The following is a 23203-nucleotide window of genomic DNA, read 5'->3' as shown; positions in this document are numbered from 1 at the left end:
GGCGTGCTTGCGTCATCACGGGGCGAGAGCGCCTGCGCAGTGAGGGTGACGCCGGGAGCGGGTAAAATGGCGGCGCTTCTACTGGCGGGTTGGGGGGTTGCTGTGGAAACCGGGGCCTGGGCTTCATTGCAGCCCGGCCGGGGAACCCTTCTCAGCGGGTTAACCGCGCCCCTTACCTCCGGACCCTTTGTTCCCCTTCCCCCATATTGGGGCCTGGGGTCAGCCTGTTCCTTCACCGGCTCCCACCCAAGGTGGAGAGGGCACGGAAAATGCCCAGTGTTCGCCCTGAGCTGGAAGATTGCTCCCACACATTAGTATCTGCTCCTACTCCCTCTCCCCCTGCTCTTCCCCTCCCCCCCCCCCCCCCCCCCCCCTCTCCCTGCCTCACAGTCTGGGCGCTGTCACCATCTGCATCTGCGTTGCGAGGATGAGCCCGAGGACACTCCTGGAAAATTCATTCAAAGTTTCTTTTTATCCACAGGGTATTGGATTGTGGAGGAACCTGTTTGACGGAGCAGGACGGAAAGTTCCGAAATAACTAATGGTAAATTTGCTGTTCAGGCTGTTGCTTTGAAAGTCAGTATTTATGCACAGAATATCTAACTAAAGGCCTAGGATGCATGGCCTTTCCCTTTGAGATCTGTGTCCTGTTTACATCTTAAGCTGGTAATGTCTAAATTCCACTCCTGCTTGTAAAGGACATACGTATTAGGAGCAGGAGCAGGCCACTTGGCACCTCGAGCCGGCTCTGTCGTTCAGTGAGATCGTGGCTGATCTGATTGTAACATCAACCCCATTTTCCTGCCTACGCCTGAAAACCTTTTACCCCCTGCTTATCAAGAATCTATGTAGCTCTGCCTTAAAAATATTCAAAGACTTTGCTTCCACCGCCTTTTGAGGAAGTAAGTGCCAAAGACTCACGACCCTCCGAGAAAATATTTTTCCTCGTCTCTGCCTTAAATGAGTGACCCCTTATTTTAAAACAGTGACTTCTAGTTCTAGATTCTCCCACAAGAGGAAACATTCCCTTTGCATCATCCTGTCAAGACCCCTAAGGATCTTAAAGGTTTCAATCAGGTCGCCCCTTACTCTTCTAAACTCCAGTGGATACAAGTTTAACCTGCCCAACCTTTCCTTATAAGACAACTCACTCATTCCTGGTATTAGTCTAGTAAACCTTCTCTGGACTGCTTCTAACGTGTGTACATCCTTCCTTAAATAAGGTGACCAGTACTGTCACAGTACTCTAGATGTGGCCTGATCAGTGCCCTGTACTACTGAAGCATAACCTCCCTACAATAAAGGATAACACTCTATTAGCTTTCTTAATTTCTTGCTATACCTGCATACTAGCCTTTTGTGATTCATGCACTAGGACGCCCAGATCCCTCTGAATATCAGAGCTCTGCAATCTCTCTCCAGTTAGATAATAAGCTTTTTTATTCTTCCTGCCAAAATGGACAATTTCACATTTGCCTATACTCCATTTGCCAGATCTTTGCCCACTTACTTAACTTATCAATGTAACTTCGTAGCCTCCTTACATCCTCTTCACAATTTATTTTCCTACCTATTTTTGTGTTGTCAGCAAATTTAGCAGCCATTCCTTTGGTCCCTTCATCCAAATCATTTCTATAAATTGTAAAAAGTTGAGGACCCAGCACTGAATCCTGTGGCACATCACTTGTCACATCCTGTCAACCAGAAAAAGACCCATTTATGCCAACTCCCTGCTTCCTGTTAGCTAGCCAATCTTCTGTCCATGCCAATATGTTACCCTCTACACCATGAGCTTTTATTTTCTGCAATAACCTTTGATGTGGCATTTATCAAATGCTTCTAGAAATCTAAGTACAGTGGCTCTGTAATGGCTAACAGATCATACTTATTTATTTCTCTCTGTGCTATCAGTTCATCTGTTTTGTTTTGAATGCTGCATATGTTCAGATTCAGAGCCTTTAGTTTTGTCCTTTTATTATCTTTGCAGCATCTATCCATATCTGCTGATTTACTCTTAGATTTGGACTCTCTGTCCCTTCCTGTTATGATCTGTTTATCATTTGCCTTGTCTCTACTCTTTAGTTTACCACATCTCCCAATATGTGATCCTTTGCCCCCACTATCCAGTTTAAAACCCTCTCTACTTCCCTAGTTAGGTGGCTTGCGAGGACACCAGCCCGAGCATGATTCAGGTGTAGACCGTCCCAAAAGTAGAGATCTCACCTTCCCCAATACTGGTGCCAGTGCCCCACGAACTGGAACCCACTTCTCCCACACCAGTCTTTGAGCCATGCATTCATTTCTCCAATCTTATTTTCCCTATGCCAATATGCACGTGGCTCAGGTAATAATCCAGGAATTATTACCTTTGAGGTTCTGCTTCTTAATTTGGTGCCTAGCTGCTCATATTGACACTGCAGAACCCCCTTCCTCATCTTTAGGTCATCGGTTCCTACATGGACCACAACCACTGGATCCTCCCCTCCCACTACAGATTCCTCTCCAGCCCCGAGCAAATGCCCCGAACCCTGGCACTGGGCAGGCAGCATATCTGTCTGGACTCTCAGTCCTTGCTACAGAGAAAAGTGTCAATACCCTCACTATACTGTCCCCTACTACCACTGCATTCCTTTGTGTTTCCTCCACTTGAATGGCTTCCTGCACCACGGTGCCATGGTCAGTCAACTCATCCACCCTGCAGCCCCCACTCTCATCCAGACAAGCTGAGAGAACGTCAAACCTGTTGGGCAATTGCAGAGGCTCCTACTCCTGCCCTCTGGGTCCTCTGATCTGCCTCAGCTACAGTCACACCCTCCTGTCCCTGACCAACTTCCAAATCAGAAGATCCAACCCTAATGGCACTCTCCTGGTGCCAAATGTCCAGGTAACTTTCCCTCTCCCTGATGTGTCGCAGTGTTCACAGCTCAGCTGCCAGTTCAATGACTCAGAGCTGAAGCTCCTCAAGCTGCAGATACTACTGCAGACTGCTGAGGCTGCATTATTTCATCTTTGTGATTGCCTCAGTTAGAGACTCAGTGCTGCAGGAAACCAGGCCTCCTGACTGTAGGGGAATTTGCCCTGCCCTGTGATGAGGCTCAGCTTTAAAGCATTTCTCCAGGTTCTCCCCAAGGTGTTGAGGCGTATCATCAGTCCAGATGATCTGGGTTTGATCCCCAGTCAGTGCCCAGGCCTGATCATTGGTCTATGCCAGTTTTGAATTTGCTCTGTGCCTAGTTGGAAGCTAGTCTTGTTCTCTCATTTCTAAGTGATAACTGTTGGGCAAACCTCAGTCAGGGTTCCTGCTCCTGAGCTCTATCCAGTAATAGGAACTGCTGGTATGCATGTCAGTGAGAACTGGCCTGGGCTTGACTGTTAAATCCACATTTTCAAAAACTCTGCCACTGTCTGGACTCCTGTGAGGAATGGCCAAGTCAATGACGTACAGAGGGGAACCAGCAATCCTGTGAGAGCCATATGAGTTAGGAACAGGAGTAGGCCATTCAGCTCCTTGAGCCTGCTCCACCATTCAATAAGGTCATGGCTAAGCTGATTGTAGCCTCAACTTCACATTCTGCCTCATCCTGATCTTAGATTCTTGATTAACAAAGGAGTCAATCTACCTCTGTCTTAAAAATATCAATTGACCCTGCCTCCACGGCTCTCTGGGGAAGAGAGTTCCAAAGATTCATTACCCTCTGAGAGAAAAAAATTCTTCTCATCTCTGTCTCAAATGGGTTATTTTTAATGTCCTCATTCTAGTCTCTCCCACAAGAGAAAACTTCCTTTCATTATTAAAGAAGAAATAGGAGGGCATTTAGAAAAGCTTAACGCAATCAAACAGAGTCAACATAGTTTTGTGAAAGAGAAATCGTGTTTTGACACATTTGCTAGAGTTCTTTGAGGATATAACAAGCAGAGTTGATAAAGGGATTTCCAGAAGGCATTCAATAAGATGTCATATAAAAAGTTATTGCACAAGATAGGAGCTCACAATATTGGGGTAATATATTAGCATGGATTGAGGATTGGTTAACGTACGGAAGACAGAGTCAGGATTAATGGGTCTTTTTCAGGTTGGACGTAACTACTGGAGTGCCACAAGGATCAGTCCTAGGACCTCAATTATTTATTATCTATATTAATGACTTGGAGGAGGGGGTAAAGTGTAATGTATCCAGATTTGATGACAATGCAAAAATAGGCAGGAGGGCATATTGTGATGAGGACATAAGGAATCTGCAAGGGGACATAGATGGGTTGAATGAGTGGGCAAAAAACTTGGCAGATGGAATTTAATGTAGGGAAGTGCGAGGTCATGCACTTTGGTAGGAAGAATCAAAAGGCAGACTATTATTTAAATGGAGAGAGACTCCAAAAATGTGTAGCACAGAGGGATCATGGTGTTCTTGTGCATGAAACACAATGTTAGTATGCAGGTGCAGCAAGTAATTAAGAAGGCAAATGGAATTTTAATTTTAGCCTGTATTGCAGGGGGCTGGAGTTTAAAAATAGGGAAGTCTTGTTACAACTGTACAGGGTGGGTGGGCCATACCTGGAGTACTGCATACAGTTTTAGTCCCTGTATTTAAGAAAGGATATACTGGCATTGGAGGCAGTTTAAAAGTGATTCACTAGTGTGATTCCTGGGATGAGGGGGTTGACTTATAAAGAACAGCTAAACAGGTTAGGCCTTTATTCATTAGAGTTTAGAAGAATGAGGGGTGATCTTATTGAAATGTACAAGATTCTGAGGGGACTTGACAAGGTAGATGTTGGGAAAATGTTTCCACTAGTGGGGGAATCTCGAACTAGGGGACATAGTTACAGAATAAGGGGATGCTCATTTAAAACTGAGATGCAAAGGAATTTCTTCTCTCAGAGGATAGTGGATGTCTGCAGTTCTCTATCCCAGAGAATTGTGGAGGCTAGATCACTGAAAGTATTTAAAGAGGAGGCAGATAGATTTTTTAAATATCGGGGGAGCTGAGGGCTATGAGGAGCTGGCACGAAAGAGGAGCTGAAGCCTGGGGCAGATCAACCATGATTTTATTGAATGGTGGGGCAGGCTTGAGGGACTGAATGGCCTACTCCTGCTATTTCTTATGTTCAGCATCCACACTGTCAAGTCCCCTCAGGATCTTTTATGTTTCAATAAGGTCACCTCTCATTCTTCTAAACTCAAATGGATACAGTCCCAGCCTGTCATACCTTTCCTTGCAACACCCCCACCACCATCACCACCACCACCACCCAGGTATCAGTCGAGTGAACCTCCTCTGAACTGCTTCTAATGCATTTATATCCTTTCTTAAATAAGGAAACCAAAACCGTACACAGTACTCTAGATGTGGTCTCAGTAACCCCCTGTACAACTATAGCAAAGCAAGTATATAAATACTTTTATATTCCATTCCCCTTGCAATAAACACCAACATTCCATTTGCCTTCCTAATCACTTGCTGTACCTGCATACTAACTTTTTATGATTCATGTACCAGGACACCCAGATCCCTCTGTACCACTGAGTTCTGCAATCTCTCTCCATTTAAATAATATACTGCTTTTCTATTCTTCCTGCCAAAAAGAACAAGTTCACATTTTCCCACATTATACTCTATCTGCCAAACTTTTGCCCGCTACTTAAAATATCTGTGTCCTTTGCAGACTCTTTATGTCCTCTTCACAACTTACTTTCCTACCTATCTTTGTGTATTCAGCAAATTTAGCAACCGTACATTCGGCCTGTTCATCCAAGTCATTGATATTAATTGTAAATAGTTGAAGCCCCAGCACTGATCCCTGTTGCACTCCACTCATCACATCTTGCCAACCAGAAGAAGACCCATTTATGCCAACTCTCTGATTCTAGTTAGCTAACCAATCCTCTATCCATGCCAACATGTTATCCCCTACATCAAAAGCTCTTATTTTGTGTGGCACCTTGTCAAATGCCTTCTGGAAATCTGGTGCAATCTGGTTGGTGCTTCTGGGGAGGAGGGGGGTGAGTACAAGGGAAAAGAACCTTTCTAATCATTGTACCATTTTTCCTCTCCAACAGGGGGAAAGGAAAGGTGTGAATAAGTATTACCCACCTGACTTTGATCCTGTCAAGGTAAGAGTTCAGTGTGTTTGAGATGTAGTTCTTGGAACAGTGGGTGAGAAGTGCAAACTGTATCCACAAAGATGTTTTCATAGACAAACTGCATATAATCATCCCTCTATCATGTGATCAGGAGTGAGGATGTTTGCTAATGACACATGTTTGCTGCAGACACAATGGAATACCACCACCTGCAAGCTCCATTCCAAGCCACACACACTATCTTAACAGTGCAGGAGGCCATTTGGCCCAGCGAGTCTGCACTGGCTCTCTGAAAGAGCATTCCACCTAGTCCCACACAGTATCACAGTATGACACTTATAGTATCGCACTTCTCCCACACCAGTCCATTCTGACTTAGAACTATATCGCTGTTCTTTCACTGTTGCTGGGTCAAAATCCTAGAACACTCTCCCTAACAGCACTGTGGGGGTATCTACACCACAGGGACTGCAGCAGTTCAAGAGGCAGCTCACCACCACCTTCTCAAGGGCAATTGGAGTTGGACGATAAATGTTGCCCTACCAGTGACAACCACATCCCGCAAATAATTTTTTAAAAAAAGCTGGCATTTATATAGTGCCTTAAACATAGTAAACGTCATATATCAAGCAACCTGGGCTTAGCTACGTAGGTAAGAGTGTAAGTGGGATTTAGATGACCTGTGAATCAGCCCTGCCTTTAAAGCTGTAATGTCTCTTTTTTTTCTTCCATTCTCTCAACTGTGTTGATGTGCCTTTCTAACCTGACAGCATGGCTCCCTTAACAAATACAGGAACAGTCACCCTCTGCGGGAAAGGGCCCGGAAACTCTCCCAGGGTATCCTCATTATCCGGTGAGTCTCCCACTCGTGGTCTGATGTTACAATTTACTCATTTTCTACTGCATTTGGAGCTGTAGCGTCAGGGTGATGGATGATCGATTGGGATGTGATGGAGTGAGGGTGGCTGATTGGGGAGTGTACCTGGAGTGAGGACAGCTGATCGGGGTGTGTACATGGGGTGAGGGCAATGGATGTTCTGACTGGTGCAGCTTGGAGTTAGAGTCCAGGAGGCCCTGTCCTTGATTTCTAGTTATTTGCTGTCTTCCAGGCTATAATTGATGTCAAGGTCCCCCAGTTAAGGGAGGAAGAAATTCAATAATTGTTTCTTCTCCTAGTTTCTGTCCAGCCACACCTGTGTGTGGAAATTGGGTGAGGACTGATCAACTTGGCAGTGATTGCCCCATTCCCCTGCTAAATTTCCTGACAATGTTCATTGTACGGGATCACACACCATGGCTAGTTGGCTAATGTACCAGACACAGTCATGATTCTGTGCAAATGAACCTCCAGAGTGAGAAAATCATTATTGTTTTGTTGGAGTAATTTTGAAATTTACCAATAACCAAATCTTATGTTTTCCTGAAGGTTTGAGATGCCATATAACATCTGGTGTGATGGTTGTGGGAAGCACATTGGAATGGGTAAGTCCAGGGAAATGTGGAGAGTGCATGGGGGTTGGTGGAGCAAGACAGAGCACTTAGTCTGTTCATCTCTTCAGCCAGATGTGAAACGAGCACTATTCAAATAGAAACAATGTGCAAGGTTACTGGGAAAAGGCAGGAGAGTGGCACTAAGTCACAATGCTCATTTGGAGAGCTGGTGCAGATACAATGGGCCGAATGGCCTTCCTCTGCTTTGTAATAATTCTGTGATTCTCTTCCTGGTCTCATGATGTTCACTCTCTTGTTGAGATGCCTCCTATTGTGTTCAGAAGTTCTCTGCTCTTGTGGCTTAACCCAATTTTCTCACAAGTGGACTGTTGTCAAATCTCAATTGCATCTGTTAGCCTCTGGGAGTGAATGTGATTGTGGGATACCTAAGATATCCATCAAACTCTGATAATGTATGTGAGTGAGATTTGTTCTTTATCTGTCAGTCACAGGTAGTTTTGTGAGTATAGGATTCATTCTGCATCTCAGTCTACGGAACGGTTTGTGAGAGTAGGATTCCTTCTTCATGGTTCAATGTCTGGTACCGTATGTGAGGGCGGCATTAATTCTGTACTAGTCAATGGTACTGACTATTGATGTGGGAATCATTCTGTATCTGAGTTAGGTAACGTGGGATTAATTATTTATCTGAAAGATGCAACATACTTCAGCTCTCAGGCTCTGATACTAGGTGTAAGTTTGGAATTAACTCAATTTCAGTCAGTGGCATTGTGTGGAAAGTAGGATTCAGACTGTGTTGCTCTGCCTCCCATATCAATGGACTGGTCAGGTGGGCAGAAAAGTGGCAAATAGAATTCAACCCAAAGAAGAGTGAGGTGATGCATTTAGGGAGGTCAAACAAGTCAAAGGAATACACAATTAATGGGAGAATACTGAGAAGTGTAGTGGAAGTGAGGGACCTTGAGTGAAGACCATAAGATGTAGGAGCAGAAGTAGGCCATTTGGCCTGTTGAGTTTGCTCCTCCATTTAATAAGATCATGGCTGATCTGATAATCCTCAACTCCATTTTCCTGCCTTTTCCCCATAACCCTTGATTCCCTAACTGATTAAAAATCTGTCAACACAGCCTTGAATATACTTAACAACCCAGCCTCTACAGCCCTCTGCGGTAAAAATTCCACAGATTTACCACCCTCTGAGAGATGAAATTCCTCCTCATCTCTTTCTTAAATGGGCGCCCACTTACTCTGAGATTATGCCCTCTGGTCCTAGACTCTCCCAGAAGGGGGAAACAACCTCTCAGCATCCACCCTGGCAAGCCCTCTGAGAATCTTATATGTTTCAATAAGGTTATCTCTCATTCTTCTAAACTCCAATCAGTACAGGCGCAACCTCTCCTCATAAGAAAATCCCTCCATACCCGGGATCAACCTAGTGAACCTTCTCTGGCCTGCCTCTAATGCCAGTATATCTTTCCTTCAAAAAGGGGACCAGAACTGTTCACAGTATTCTAGGTGTGGTCTAACTGGTGCCTTGTATAGTTTTAGCAAGATTTCCTTATATTATACTCCATTCCCTTTGAAATAACGGCCAGCATTCCATTTACCTTCCCTATTACCTGCTGAACTTGTATGTTAGATTTCTGGGATTCACGCACAAGAACTCCCAAATCCCTCTGTGCAGCAGCTTTCTGCAGTCTTTCTGCATTTAAACAATATTGAGCTCCTCTATTCCTGCCAAAATGCATAACCTCACATTTTACCACATTATATTCCATCTGCCAAGTTTTTGTCCACTGACTTAACCTCTCTATATCCCTCTGTAGACTTTTTGTGTCATCCTCACCACTTGCCTTCCCACCTATTTTTGAATACCCACAGATCCTTGAAGTTATCAGGACAGATTGATCAGGTTGTTAAGAAGGCACATGAGGGATCCTTTCCTTTATTAGCCAAGGCATAGAATATAAGAGCAGTGAGGTTATGCTGGAACTGTACAAATCATGAGTTAGGCCACAACTTGAGTCCTGTTTGCAGCTCTGGTCACCTTATTACAGAAAAGATGTAATTGTGCTAGAGAGGGTACAAGGGAAATTTACAAGGATGTTGCCAGGACTGGAAAATTGCAGCAATGAGGAAATATCAGATAGGCTGCAGTTGTTCTTGGGACAGAAGAGGCTGAAGGGATATTTGATTGAGATGCACAAAATTGTGAGGGGCCTGGATAGGGTGGATGGGAAGGGCCTATTTACCTTAGCAGAGAGATCAGTGACTAGGGGGCATAGATTTCAAGTGATTGGTAGAAAGATTAGAATGGAGATGAGGATGTCTTTTTCAACCTGAGGGTAGTCAAGGTCTCGAACTCATTGCCTGGAAGGGTATTGGAGGCAGAAACCATCAACAGATTGAAAAGGGTTCTGGATAAGCACCTCAGATGCTGTAACCTGCAGGGCTATGGACCACATGCTGGAAAGTGGGATTAGGCTGGGTGCCTCATTTATCGGCTGGCACAGACACAGTAGGCCAAATGGCCTCTATCTGTACTATAAACTTGCTATAAAGCCCTCCTATCTCTGTTGCTTCACAGTAAATAAGTAAAATGAGAACGGAGTCGGAGAGTGAGAAGGGCAAGAAGGGGTGAGACTGAGAGCAGAGCCAGAGAGTTAAAAGAGCGTGAGATAAACACAGTAAATTGCAATATACATAGGAATTATTCTAAATTAAGGTAAGTGATTAAAATAAATTGGTAAAATACTGTAGTAAACGCTTTATATAAAGTATAAGATATGTTAGTGCAGCTCGGCCATGCGGAATGTGCATCTTGCAGGATGTGGGTAGTTGTGCAGGCACAAAGTGCTCTCGATAACTATGTCTGCAGGAAGTGTCACCAGCTGCAGAAACTTGAGCTCTGAGTTGTGGCGTTTGAGCGGCAGCTGGAGTCACTGGTGCATCCACAAGTCTGAGGGCTATGTGGATAACATGTTTAGAGAGGTGGTCACACTGCAGCTAACAAGTACACAGGCAGAGAGGGAATGGGTGACCACCAGAGTATCTAAGAGAAACAGGCAGGCAGTGCAGGAATCACCTGAGGCTATCTCGCTCTTTAACTGCTTTTCCGTTTTGGATACAGGTGAGCGAGATGGTTCCACAGAGGACTGTAGCAAGAGCTAAGCCTGTGGCACCAGTGGTGGCTCAGCTGCACAGGAGTGGAGGAGAAAGAGTGGAAGTGCTATAGCGGTAGGGAATTCCATAGTTCGGGGGAGCAGACAGGCATTTTTGCAGCCACAGATGTGACTCCAGGATGGTATGTTTCCTCCCTGGTGCCAGGGTCAGGGATGTCACAGAGTGTCTGCAGGACATTCTTTTGGGATCAGCCAGAGGTCGTGGTCCACACTGGGACCAATGACATAGGTAGGAAAGGGAATGAGATCCTGAAAGCAGTTTTAGGGAGTTAGGAAGGGAATTAAAAAGCAGGACCTCAAGATCAGTAATCTCAGGATTACTCCCAGTGCCATGTGCTAGTGAGCATAAAAAAAGGAAGAATGAACAGTTCAACGCGTAGCTGAAGAAATGGAGTCGGAGGGAGGGTTTTGGATTTCTGAGGCATTGGGACTGGTTCTGGGGAGGTGGGACCTGTACAAGAAGGATGGGTTACACCTCAGCAGGACTGGGACTGGTGTCCTTGCAGGGAGGTTTGATGGTGTTTTTGGGAAGGGTTTAAACTAGATTAGCAGGGGGTTGGGAACCTGAGGAGAAATTCAGAGTGGAGAGGAGAAAAACTGGCAGCAGGAAGTAGTGAAGTATCAACTGATAACGAGGATATATCAGAGAGTAGTATCAAGATAGATAGAACACTTGGAGAGTTTGATAGAATTAGAGTAGGCAACAGTAAGTCATTAGATGGGGTCAGAATAAGCGGGAACGTTTTTTTAAAAAGCCTAAATCAGGGCTAATATGCATGTATGTGAAAGCACGGAGTGTGGTTAATAAGATTGGTGAACTGCAGGCACAGGTTGACGGATGGAATTATGATATTATTGCTATAACAGAGACCTGGCTCAAAGAAGGGTGGGACTGGGCATTAAATATTCCTGGGTATAAATTGTTTAGGAGAGACAGGAGAGGAAGAATGGTGGGGGAGGAGTGGCAGTATTGATTAAAGGTGGCATTACAGTACTAGAGAGATATGATGTTCCAGAGAGGTCAAGGACAGTATCTCTCTGGCTAGAGGTAAGGAATGAAAAAGGTGCAATAACATTGATTAGTGTAGTAGATAAACCACCAACTAGTGGAAGGGATATGGAGAAACTTGCAAAGAAATTATGGAGAGGTGTAAGAGTTATAGAGTAATCATAATGGGGGCCTTCATTATCCAAATATAGACTGGGACAGGGATAGTACAAAAGGACAAGAGGGGCGGGAGTTCCTGGAATGTGTTCATGATAGTTTTCTACAGTGGTATGTTTCCAGTCCAACAAGAGGACATGCACTTTTGGACCTGGTTCTGGGGAATGAGTTGGCTGAAATGGGTCAAATATCAGTGGGAGAGCCACTAGGAGAAAGTGACCATTGTATCATAAGGTTTAGGTTAATCATGGAAAAGGACAGAGAACAATCCAGAGCAGGGATAATTAATTAGGGGAAAGCCAACTTCAATTGGATGAGAATGCATCTGAGTCGAGTGAGTTGGAATGAAATGTTGGCAGAAAAGACAGTGGCTGAACAATGGGCCACCTTCAAAGAAAAAGTATTGCAGATAATGTCAAGGTATATTTCCCTGAAGGGAAAAGGTAGGACAAATAAATCCAGAGCGCCCTGGATGACGAAAGAGATAGCGGTAAAGATGAAAAGGAATAAGTGCACGTATGACAGATGTCAGGTAGAAAATACAATGGAGAATCAGGCTGAATATAGAAGGACCAGAGAGGAAGTGAAGAAACTAATAAAAGCAAGGAGAGAGCATAAAAAGAGGCTGGCAGCGAATATAAAAGGGAATCCCAAGGTCTTCCACAGCATGTAACTAATAAAAGGGTGGTAAAAGAAAGAGTATGGCCAATTAGAGACAAAAAGGGGGTCTGGCATGTGGAAGCTGGAGAAATGACGGTGGTGTTGAACGAGTACTTTGCATCTGTCTTTACAAAAGAAGATGATCCTACCCAGGCTGAGATGAGAGAGGAGGTAACTGGTACACTAGAAGAACTTACAGTCGAGAGGAAGGAGGTGTTGGAAAGGCTGCCTTTACTTAAAATAGAAAAGGTCTGGGACCGGATGAGATGCATCCAAGGGTACTGAGGGAAGTGAGAGTGGCAATTGCAGAGGCATTAATGATAATCCTCCAATCTTCCTTAGACACAGTGGAGGTGCCAGAGGACTGGAGAACTGCAAATGCTATATCCTTGTTCAAAAAGATGTGCAAGGATAAGCTGGCAACTACAGGGCAGTCAGTTTGACCTCAGTGGTAGGGAAACTTCTGGAAACTATAGTACGGGATAAAATCAATAATTGTTTAGACAAGTGCAGGATAATTAAGGAAAGCCAGCATCGATTCATCAAGGGAAAATCATATTTAACTAACTTGCTGGAGTTTTTTGAGGTGGTAACAGAGAAGGTTGATAAAGGAAACACTATTGATGTAGTGTATATGGATTTTCAAAAAGCATTTGAAACAGTACCACACAACAGATTTGTGAGCAAAACTCTGGGTCATGGAATAAAAAGGAAAGTAGGCACTTGGATAGGAAATTGGCTGAGTGACAGGAAACAGAGAATAGTGATAAATGATTGTTTTTCAGATTGGAGGAAGGTCTGTAATAGAGTTGCTCAGGAGTTAGTACTGGGACCCTTGTTCTTCCTGATATATATTAATGACCTAAATGTGGTGTGCAGGCCATAATTTCAAAATTTGCAGATGATACAAAGATAGGAAATGTTGTCAGTTGTGATGGGGATAGTCTTAAACTTCAAAAGGACATAGACATGTTAGTGGATTGGGCAGACAAGTGGCAGATGATGTTCAATGCAGAGAACTGTGAGGTGATTCATTTTGGCAGGAAAGATATGGTGAGACAGTATAAAATAAAGGGAGAGCCTTTAAAGGAGGTGCAGGAACAGAGGGACCTCAGTTGAGAGAGCAGTTAATAAAGCATATAGTATATTGGGCTTTATTAATAGGGGCATTGAGTACAAGAGTAAGGAGGTCATGTTGAACTTGTATAAGATACTAATTAGGCCTCATCTGGAGTACTGCATCCAGTTCTGGGTGGGTGCCATACTTGAAGGATGTGAAGGCAGTGGAGAGAGTACAGAGGGATTCACAAGAATGATTCCAGAGATAAAGAACTGTAGCTAAGCGGATGGATTGAAGAGGTTGGGTCTCTTTTCCTTGGAGAAAAAAAGGCTGAGAAGAGACTTGATAGAGGTATTCAAGATCCTGAGGGGTATGGACAGGGTAAATAGTGAGAAACTGCTCCCACTCAAGAGAATATCCAGAACTAAAGGGCACAGGTTCAAAATAATTGGCAAAAGGAATAAATGTGATGTGAGGAAAATTTTTTTCACCCAAATGGTGGTTGGAGCCTGGAATAAACTTCCTGAAATGGTGGTGGAGGCAGGTTCGATCGAGGTATTCAAAAGGGAATTGGATTGCTACCTGAAGAGGGGTGAGAGAGTATCGGCGGTAGGTGGAATGCAGATTTCAGGTTACTATCAGATCAGCCATGATCTTATTAAATGGCAGAGCAGGCTCGAGGGGTTGACTGGCCTACTCCTGCTCTCTCTTCATATGTAAAGAGAGAATATGCAAGGTTATAGGGATAAAGCAGGGAGTAAGACTAGGTGGGGTGCTCTTTAAGAGAGCCAGTGCAGACTCAATGGGCTGAATGGCCTCCTGTGCTGTAACGATACTGTGAAATTGGATGCAGTTGACTCAACTCTTTGAGCTTGGTTCCAGGGAACAAACTTTACAGTTATTTTTGGGAGGCACTGTAAAGAGGAAACTGCAGACTGTGCAGTAGACCTCTCACTCGAGGTGTTTTGTTTGCATGACCCAAGGTGCTTTACTCTGTATTTAACCCCATGCTGTACGTGCCCTGGGAGTGTTTGATGGGGGCAGTGTAGAGGGAGCTTTATTTTGTATCTAACCCTGTGCTGTATCTGTCCTGGGAGTGTTTGATGGGGACAGTGTAGAGGGAGATTTACTCTGTATCTAATACTGTGCTGTATCTGTCCTGGGAGTTTTTGATGGGAACAGTGTAGATTGAGATGTATTCTAGTGTTTGTGAGGTGAGAATGTTCTTTCTTGGTTCTAGGTGTCCGGTACAATGCAGAGAAGAAGAAAGTTGGGAACTACTACACAACCCCTATCTACAGGTACCACACCTGCTGTTCACCCAAGCCCTCTGTAGTCCAGTCAGGGTATCTCTATCCCTCCCCTTTCCACAGCCACTCATCGGGACAGATCAATCCTCTGCACCCTAACCCCCACAGCCCGGTCAGCCTGTTGTTCATCCTCCTTACAGTAAAGCTTTGCCATTAGCAGATCTGTGAGGGATATTTAGATAATTGTCCATCTGTTTTCTTCTTTGAGGATCACATGGATTGTCTTCTGTTGATGCTTAGAGTGAAGTAGTATAATCCAAGGCGAAGACCAGGAGTGTGATGGAATACTCTCTTCCTGCCTGGATGAGTGCAGCTCCAATGACACTCAGGCTCAACACCATCGAAGACAAAACATCCCTCTTAATTGGCACCCCTTCCACAAACATTCACTCTCTCCACCACCGACGCACAGTAGCAGCAGTGTGTACCATCCACATGATGCACTGCAGAGCCTCACCAAAGCTCATTAGGCAGCACCTTTCAAACCCATGGCCACTACCATGTAGAAGGACAAGGGCAGCAGATAGATGGGAACACTACCACCTGCAAGTTCCTCTCCAAGCCACTCACCATCCTGCCTTGGAAATATATCGCCGTTCCTTCACTGTCGCTGGGTCAAAATCCTGGAACTCCCACCCTAACAGCACTGTGGGTGTACCTATTCCTCAGAAACTGCAGCGGTTCAAGAAGGCAGCTCACCACCACCTTCTCAAGGGCAATTAGGGATGGGGAATAAAGGCTGGGCCCAGCCAGCGATGCCCACATACCAAAAAACAAAAAAAATTAAAGTGGCCTTATTTTCCCCAGCTCCTGTTCTCAATCTGATTTAATCTGTTTTTAATCTTCCCTGCCATGTTTATCTGTGAGGGCTTCCTATACCAGTCATGCTCCAGTGATAATGGATTGGGTCCATGTGCTCTTTCATCCAGAGACCGAATAGATGCCACTTTGGCGTTTTCGAGGTTGTGCCACCTGAAGGGGATATCTCCTGGAGTTCATATTCTCCTTGTGCCCTCTGCCATGTATCCTAGATATCTCACTGTGATCAGGGCATCCCTATGTGGCATTTTACAAGGAATGTCATTCTGCCTTTCTGGCCTCTCTCAGATTGGTGGGAGGGCTGTTGGATTGTGAACTGGGCCTCTCTCTCTGAGTGTGAGCTCTCTCTCGCGGTACAGGAACCTTCTCTGGGTGTGGTCTCTCTTTTGCTCTGGGTATAGGTTCACTCTGTCTTGGGGTACAGGCTTGCATGCTCTCTCGCTCAGGGTATGGGCCGCTCTCTCTCTCTTTTGCTCAGGGTACGGGGTGCCCTCTCGCTCTCTCTCGCTCGCTCAGGATATGGGGCACTCGCTCGCTCAGGGTATGGGGTGCTCTCTCTCCCTCTCTCTCTCTCGCAGTCAGGGTATGGGCCTCTCTCTCTCTCGCTCAGGGTATGGGCCGCTCTCTCTCTTGCTCAGGGTATGGGCCGCTCTCTCTCTTGCTCAGGGTATGGGCCGCTCTCTGTCTTGCTCAGGGTATGGGCCGCTCTCTCTCTTGCTCAGGGTATGGGCCGCTCTCTCTCTTGCTCAGGGTATGGGCCGCTCTCTCTCTCTCGCTCAGAGTATGGGGCACGCTCTCGCTCTTCCTCTCGCTCACGCAGGGTATGGGCCTCTCTCTCGCTCGCTCGGGGTACAAGCCGCTCTCTCGCTCGCGTACTCAGGGTATGGGCTTCTCTCTCTCTTTCAGGGTATGGGCCACTCTCTCTCTCTCTCTCTCTCTCTCTCTTTCTCTCTCTCCCTCTCTTTCTCTCGCTTGCTCGCGGTATGAGCCCCTCTCTCTCTCTCGCTCGGGGTACGAGCCACTCTCTCTCTCTCTCTCGCGTGCTCAGGGTATGGGTCTCTCTCTCTCTCTCTCTCTCTTGCTCAGGGTTTGGGGCTCCCACTCTCTCTTGCTTGGGGTAAGGGTTCTGCCTCTCTCTCTACCTCAGGGTACAGGGTTGGTTCGCTCTCTCTCTCTCTCTCTCTCTCTCTCTCTCTCTCTCTCTCTCTCTCTCTCTCTCTCTCTCAGGGTATGGGGCTCATGTTCTCACCCGGGCCCGGCGCTCGCTCGCACTCTGTCGCCCGGGGGTAAGGGACTCTGTCTGCCTCTCTCTATCTTGCTTGTTCATTCACTCGCTTCAGGTACGGGACTCGTTTGGAGTATGGGCTCTCTCTCTCTCTCTCTCTGTCTTTAATAAGGCTCTGATGTTGCAGGTTTCGGATGAAGTGCCATTTGTGTGTGAATCACATTGAGATGCAGACTGACCCAGCGAACTGTGACTATGTGATTGTGAGTGGAGCACGGAGAAAAGAGGAGCGATGGGACATGAAGGACAATGACCAGATTTTAACCACTGGTTAGTTGTCCAGGAGGGAAGAACAGGTTACAGATCTTGAACCCAGGGTCCACGTAGCGAGGTGGTGGGGTCTGAGGGTCCGCATAGGGAGGGGTGGGGCCAAGGGTCGGCGTAGAGAAGGGTGGGGCCCGAGGGTTGGCGGAGGGAGGGATGGGGCGGGGCCCGAGGGCCGGCGTGGGCGTTGAGGGTTGGGGATCGAGGGTCAGTGTAGTGAGGGTGTGGGAACTGAGGGCAGTGTGGGGATCGAGAGTCGGAGTAGGGAGGGGTTGGGGATCGAGGGTCGGAGTAGGGAGGGGTTGGGGATCGAGGGTCGGAGTAGGGAGGGGTTGGGGATCGAGGGTCGGAGTAGGGAGGGGTTGGGGATCGAGGGTCAGAGTAGGGAGGGGTTGGGGATCGAGGGTCGGAGTAGGGAGGGGTTGGGGATCGAGGGTCAGAGTAGGGAGGGGTTGGGGATCGAGGGTCGGAGTAGGGAGGGGTTGAGGATCGAGGGTCGGAGTAGGGAGGGGTTGGGGATCGAGGGTCGGAGTAGGGAGGGGTTGGGGATCGAGAGTCAGAGTAGGGAGGGGTTGGGGATCGAGGGTCAGAGTAGGGAGGGGTTGGGGATCGAGGGTCGGAGTAGGGAGGGGTTGAGGATCGAGGGTCGGAGTAGGGAGGGGTTGGGGATCGAGGGTCAGAGTAGGGAGGGGTTGGGGATCGAGGGTCGGAGTAGGGAGAGGTTGGGGATCGAGGGTCGGAGTAGGGAGAGGTTGGGGATCGAGGGTCAGAGTAGGGAGGGGTTGGGGATCGAGGGTCGGAGTAGGGAGGGGTTGGGGATCGAGGGTCAGAGTAGGGAGGGGTTGGGGATCGAGGGTCGGAGTAGGGAGGAGTTGAGCATCGAGGGTCGGAGTAGGGAGGGGTTGGGGATCGAGGGTCGGAATAGGGAGGGGTTGGGGATCGAGGGTCGGGTTAGGGAGGGGTTGGGGATCGAGGGTCGGAGTAGGGAGGGGTGGACACGGCAGTGTGGGGATCGAGGGTTGGTGGGGAGGAGTTGGGAATCGAGGGTCAGAGTAGGGAGGGGTTGCGGATCGAGGGTCGGAGTAGGGAGGGGTGGACACAGGGCAGTGTGGGGATCGAGGGTTGGTGTTGGGAGGAGTTGGGAATCGGGGGTCAGAGTAGGGAGGGGTTGGGGATCGAGGGTCGGAGTAGGGAGGGGTTGGGGATCGAGGGTCGGAGTAGGGAGGGGTGGACACTGAGGGCAGTGTGCGGATCGAGGGTTGGTGTTGGGAAGGGTTGGGGATCGAGGGTCGGAGTAGGGAGGGGTGGGGACTGAGGGCAGTGTGGGGGTGTTTTGTTTAAGTGTTGTGTAAGATCAGGATGGTGTTTGGGCTGACTTGCGTTTTCTGAAGTTAAACACTAAATGACCGTTGATCTTTCAGAACATGAGGAGAAGAAGAAATTGGAGACTGATCCAATGTACAAGCTGGAACATGGAGTGGGTGACCAGGAGAAGCTGAAGATTGCTGTTCCCACCTTGTCCAATATTCAGGAGATGCAGAGTGCCTGGAAAGATGACTTTGCTATTAACAGCATGCTGCGCAAGAAATTCCGGGTATGCCTTTGGGCAGATTTTCTGTTTAGCCTGTAAAGCTGTCAGTGTAGAGGCACCAGACGCTTATCCAACCAAGAGAGGGACGGGTCAGCGTCGCGGTATCTGCCCCCGAGAGAGACACGGGTCGGCATCAGGGTATCTCCCCCCGAGAGAGACACGAGTCAGCATCGCAGTATCTGCCCCCCGAGAGAGACACGGGTCGGCATTGGGGTATCTGCCCCCGAGAGAGACACGGGTCAGCATCGCGGTATCTGCCCCCCGAGAGAGACACAAGTCAGCATCGGGGTATCTGCCCCCCGAGAGAGACACGGGTCGGCATCGGGGTATCTGCCCCCGAGAGAGACACGGGTCAGCATCGGGGTATCTGCCCCCCAAGAGAGACACGGGTCGGCATCGGGGTATCTGCCCCCGAGAGAGACACGGGTCGGCATCAGGATATCTGCCCTTGAGAGAGAGACACGTGTCAGCATCAGGTTAGCTGCCCTCAAAAGAGACATGGGTCAGCATCGCGGTATCTGCCCTTGAGAGAGAGACACGGGTCAGCATCGGAGTATCTGCCCCCGAGAGAGACACGGGTCAGCATTGGGGTATCTGCCCCCGAGAGAGACACGGGTCAGCATCGTGGTATCTGCCCCCCGAGAGACACGGGTCAGCATCGCGGTATCTGCCCCCGAGAGAGACACGGGTCAGCATCACGGTATCTGCCCCCTGAGAGAGACACGGGTCAGCATCGGGGTATCTGTCCCTGAGAGAGACGCAGGTCAGCATCAGGGTATCTGCCCTTGAGAGAGACACGGGTCAGCATTGCAGTATCTGCCCCCGAGAAAGACACGGGTCAGCATCGGGGTATCTGCCCCCAAGAGAGACACGGGTCAGCATTGCAGTATCTGCCCCCGAGAAAGACACGGGTCAGCATCGGGGTATCTGCCCCCAAGAGAGACACGCGTCAGCATCGGGGTATCTGCCCTTCAGAGAGGCACAGGTCAGTGGTCTGAAGATAGACGCTGAATCTGAAGCAGGGTGTCGTTAGTAAATGCTTATTTATCTCCCTGGTGTCCCTGTGTGATTGATGATTTGGCTCCTTTGCTCCATTACAATCATGAAGGTTAGTTCTTTATTCACAATTTCATCTGTCCTGTCTCTAGGATGAGAAGAAGGTGTTGAAAGAGTTGGAAGAGAAAGATGAAGCACTACGGAACAAAGCATGTCTCAGCATCCCTCTGGTTCAGGAGTCTGAGGATGATAAACACCTGGCTTCACTTCTTAAATTCCGCGCTATGGACTGTAAGTTGGGAGAAGATTAATAATCAGTTAATGAATAGAATCATTCAGATTAGGATCTTATTGCCAACACTTCTCCATTCTATCGTAGATTCTAGTAAGGCAAACACTCAGCAAATATTTTGAGGAGAAAGGTTGTTCTAGATGTTCTGTTTTGGGGAGGCACTAAGCAGTGTTTGGGGCTTCTTAGCACCCTCACTGGAACAGAGGGGTGTCAGTGTGAGTGATAATGGGTTACACTCAATCATATCCTCGGTCAGGCTGACGCGCACTGAACCTTGGCCCAGGTAACCGAGTTCTCTTATCTAGAGGCATTGATTCGCCCAGTTTCACTGCTACTAAAGCATAGCTTCTTATGGTTGTACTAAGGGGAAATCCTGTTTGACAAATTTATTTGAGCTTTTTAAGGATGGAACTAGTTGGGTAGATAAAGGGGAACCAGTAGATGTAGTGTACCTGGATTTCCAAGAGGCTTTTGATGAGGTGCCATACAAAAGGTTAATAGGCAAGATAAGGGCTCATGGAGTTGGGGGTAGTATTCTAGCATGGGTAGAGGATTGGATAACAAAGCAGAAAGTGAGCATAAATAGGGGCTTTTTCAAGTTGGCAGGCAGTGAATAGTGGAGTGCCACAATCTATATTAGTGACTTAAATGAAGAGACAGAGAATAATGTATCTAAGTTTGCTGTTGATACCAAGCTAGGTGGGAAGGTAAGCTGCAAGGAGGACACAGAGATGCTGCAAAGAGATATCGATGGGTTAAGTGAATGGGCAACAAGATGACAGATGGATAATAATGTAGGGAAGTGTGGAGTTATGCACTTTGGTCGTAAGAATAGAAAAGCAGAATGTTTTTTCTTAAAAAGGTGGGAGAAACCTGTCAGTGTTGATGTTCAAATAGACTTGGGTGTGCTTGTACAAGGAACGCAGAAAGTTAGTATGCAGGTGCAGCAAGCAATTGGGAAGGCAAACGGATTGCAGTACAAGAATCAAGAAGTCTTGCTGCAGTTGTACAAGGTTTTGCTGAGACCACGTCTGGAATACTGTGTGCAGCTTTGGTCTCCACATTTAAAAAAACAATATACTTGCATTGGAGGTGGTAGAGTGAAAGTTCATTAGATTGGTGCCTGGGATGAGTCTTATGATGAGACACTGAGCAAATTGGGCTTATATTCTCTGGAGTTTAGGAGAATGAGAGGTGGTCTCCTTGAAACCTAAAAAATTCGGAGAGGGTTTGATGGGGTGGACACAGAGAGTTTGTTTCTGCTGGTGGGGAATCTAAAACACAGGGACACAGCCTCAGGATAAGGAGCCGATCAATTAGGACTGAGATGAGGAGAAATTCCTTCACTCAGAGGGCTGTGAATCTTTGGAATTCTGTACCCGAGAGTTGTGCATGCAGCATTGTTGAGTACATTTAAGGCTTGGGATAGGCAGGTTTTTGGTGTCTCGGAATAGAGGGATATGGGGAGTGGGTGAGAAAATTGAGTTGAAGCCCTGGGTCAGCCATTATTGTATTGAATGATGGAGCAGTCTTGATGGGCCTTGTGGTCCCCTCCTGCTCTACGTGTGTTCTTGTTCTTGTGGTTATAGTGTACAATGGACTGTTTCAGAAGATTCTCACCCACTGTTCCTCATCAATTCTGAAATGGGGGTGCACAGGGTTCAAGGTCAGTGCTAGAAGGGAGTGGAGGAGCTGAAGAGGATGTTGCTGGAAAGAGATAAACTGAGGAATGGAGAAAGCTGAGGCTGAACCTTGTTGGAGGCTAAAAACTGTCGGCCAAAACCAAATAGAGGTGGAAGTCCAACTCAGTGGGTGAGAGAACCTGTTATGATGGCACTGAATCCCACGCACCAGGAATGTCCCAGGCACACCCCTGCTCTCTGCTAAGTTATTTGGTTTAGGAGACATTACAGATGGTCTTGGTCTCCTGATCCACGAAGGAAGAAGCAGTCAGGAACTCACACTGGATTGGGCACTTGGACAGGACAAGGTTCATCCCTGATAAACCCAAAATCACATTCGCACCACCCGCTGACACTCTGGCACTGTGTGCCCTTCAATAAGCTAGAAGGCATCCTCTTGTGGGGAAGCGCACAACTAGAGACCATCAGTCTAAGATAGTCACCAAGAAATCCAGTAGGGAATTCAGAAGAAACTTCACCCAGAGAGTGGTGAGAATGTGGAACTCACTTCCACAGGAAATGGTTGAAGTGAATAGCGTAGATGTATTTTAAAGGGAAATTAGACAAGCATCTCAGGGAGAAGTGAGTAGAGGGTTAAGCTGATAGATTTGGCTGAGAAAAGTTGGGAGAAGGCTTGAGTGGAGCATAAACACCAGCATAGACTGGTTGTGCTGAATGGCCTGTTTCTATGCTGATGTCCTGTGTGTATGTTATGGAACGGACTGTGGGTCATACCAGTGAGAGTTGCATTCTGATGCTCATTATTCCTTACACAGCCTATGAGGACAAGCAGAGAATGAAACGGAAGGAAATCACCTCACGGTCCTGGTTTGCTTCGCCCCAAGTTGCGGTGCGAGAGAGGGCTGGTGAGACCTTAAAAAAACTGGGACTGAGTAAAATATCGACAACCAAATCGTTAAACAGCCCAAACGGATTTGCTGCAAGTGATCTGGGAATAATCAGACGGAAATCTGGAGAATGTTCAGCAAGCCAGAAGCAGCAGCCGCTCTTGGTCAGCAGAGATAAGGACTCCAGACTGGAGATGAGAAGCAGAATCAATCAAAGGGATCAGGTTGCAGACAGTACAAGTCAAGAGAGTGACAACAGTTTGAAGGAGGAAGCTGGCTTTTCTCTGCAGATTGAGGCTGTGATGGACTCTGATCGAGATGCCAATAGCAGCTCACTTGTTGCTGATTATTCTGACTCCAGTTCAGATGCAGACATTTTATAAGCTACGCCTGAATGTAAATAACAGATTTTCCTGATTTGTAATTCATTGCTGTGCAATAAATACTCTAATATCAATATGAGCATTTCTGACACATTCTGTGTATTGAAGTTAATCTGCAACAATGATCATGGA

At 47.0% G+C, this 23203-nt stretch overlaps 1 protein-coding gene across 1 annotated transcript; it reads left to right on the top strand.

Annotated features, from left to right (window-relative positions):
* Window positions 1-18: 18 nt before the first annotated feature.
* On the top strand, window positions 19-23145 carry yju2b (YJU2 splicing factor homolog B). Its single transcript, XM_041176941.1, has 10 exons — window positions 19-61; window positions 482-544; window positions 6059-6112; window positions 6853-6935; window positions 7509-7564; window positions 14842-14902; window positions 17143-17285; window positions 18701-18873; window positions 20019-20157; window positions 22617-23145. The coding sequence occupies exons 2-10, from the start codon at window positions 542-544 to the stop codon at window positions 23069-23071; spliced, it is 1167 nt and encodes a 388-aa protein (XP_041032875.1). The 5' UTR covers window positions 19-61; window positions 482-541; the 3' UTR covers window positions 23072-23145.
* Window positions 23146-23203: the final 58 nt, after the last annotated feature.

This window comes from Carcharodon carcharias, chromosome 30 (assembly GCF_017639515.1).
Source record: "Carcharodon carcharias isolate sCarCar2 chromosome 30, sCarCar2.pri, whole genome shotgun sequence".
Classification (NCBI taxonomy): domain Eukaryota; kingdom Metazoa; phylum Chordata; class Chondrichthyes; order Lamniformes; family Lamnidae; genus Carcharodon; species Carcharodon carcharias.
This window is presented reverse-complemented; position numbering and strand designations above follow the sequence as displayed.

Excerpts from the sequence above, each read along its gene's own strand:
- yju2b (XM_041176941.1), top strand. Across the intron at positions 7,565-14,841 it reads TGGGAAGCACATTGGAATGG|GTGTCCGGTACAATGCAGAG; the intron begins GTAAGTCCAGGG and ends TCTTGGTTCTAG. Across the intron at positions 14,903-17,142 it reads TACACAACCCCTATCTACAG|GTTTCGGATGAAGTGCCATT; the intron begins GTACCACACCTG and ends CTGATGTTGCAG.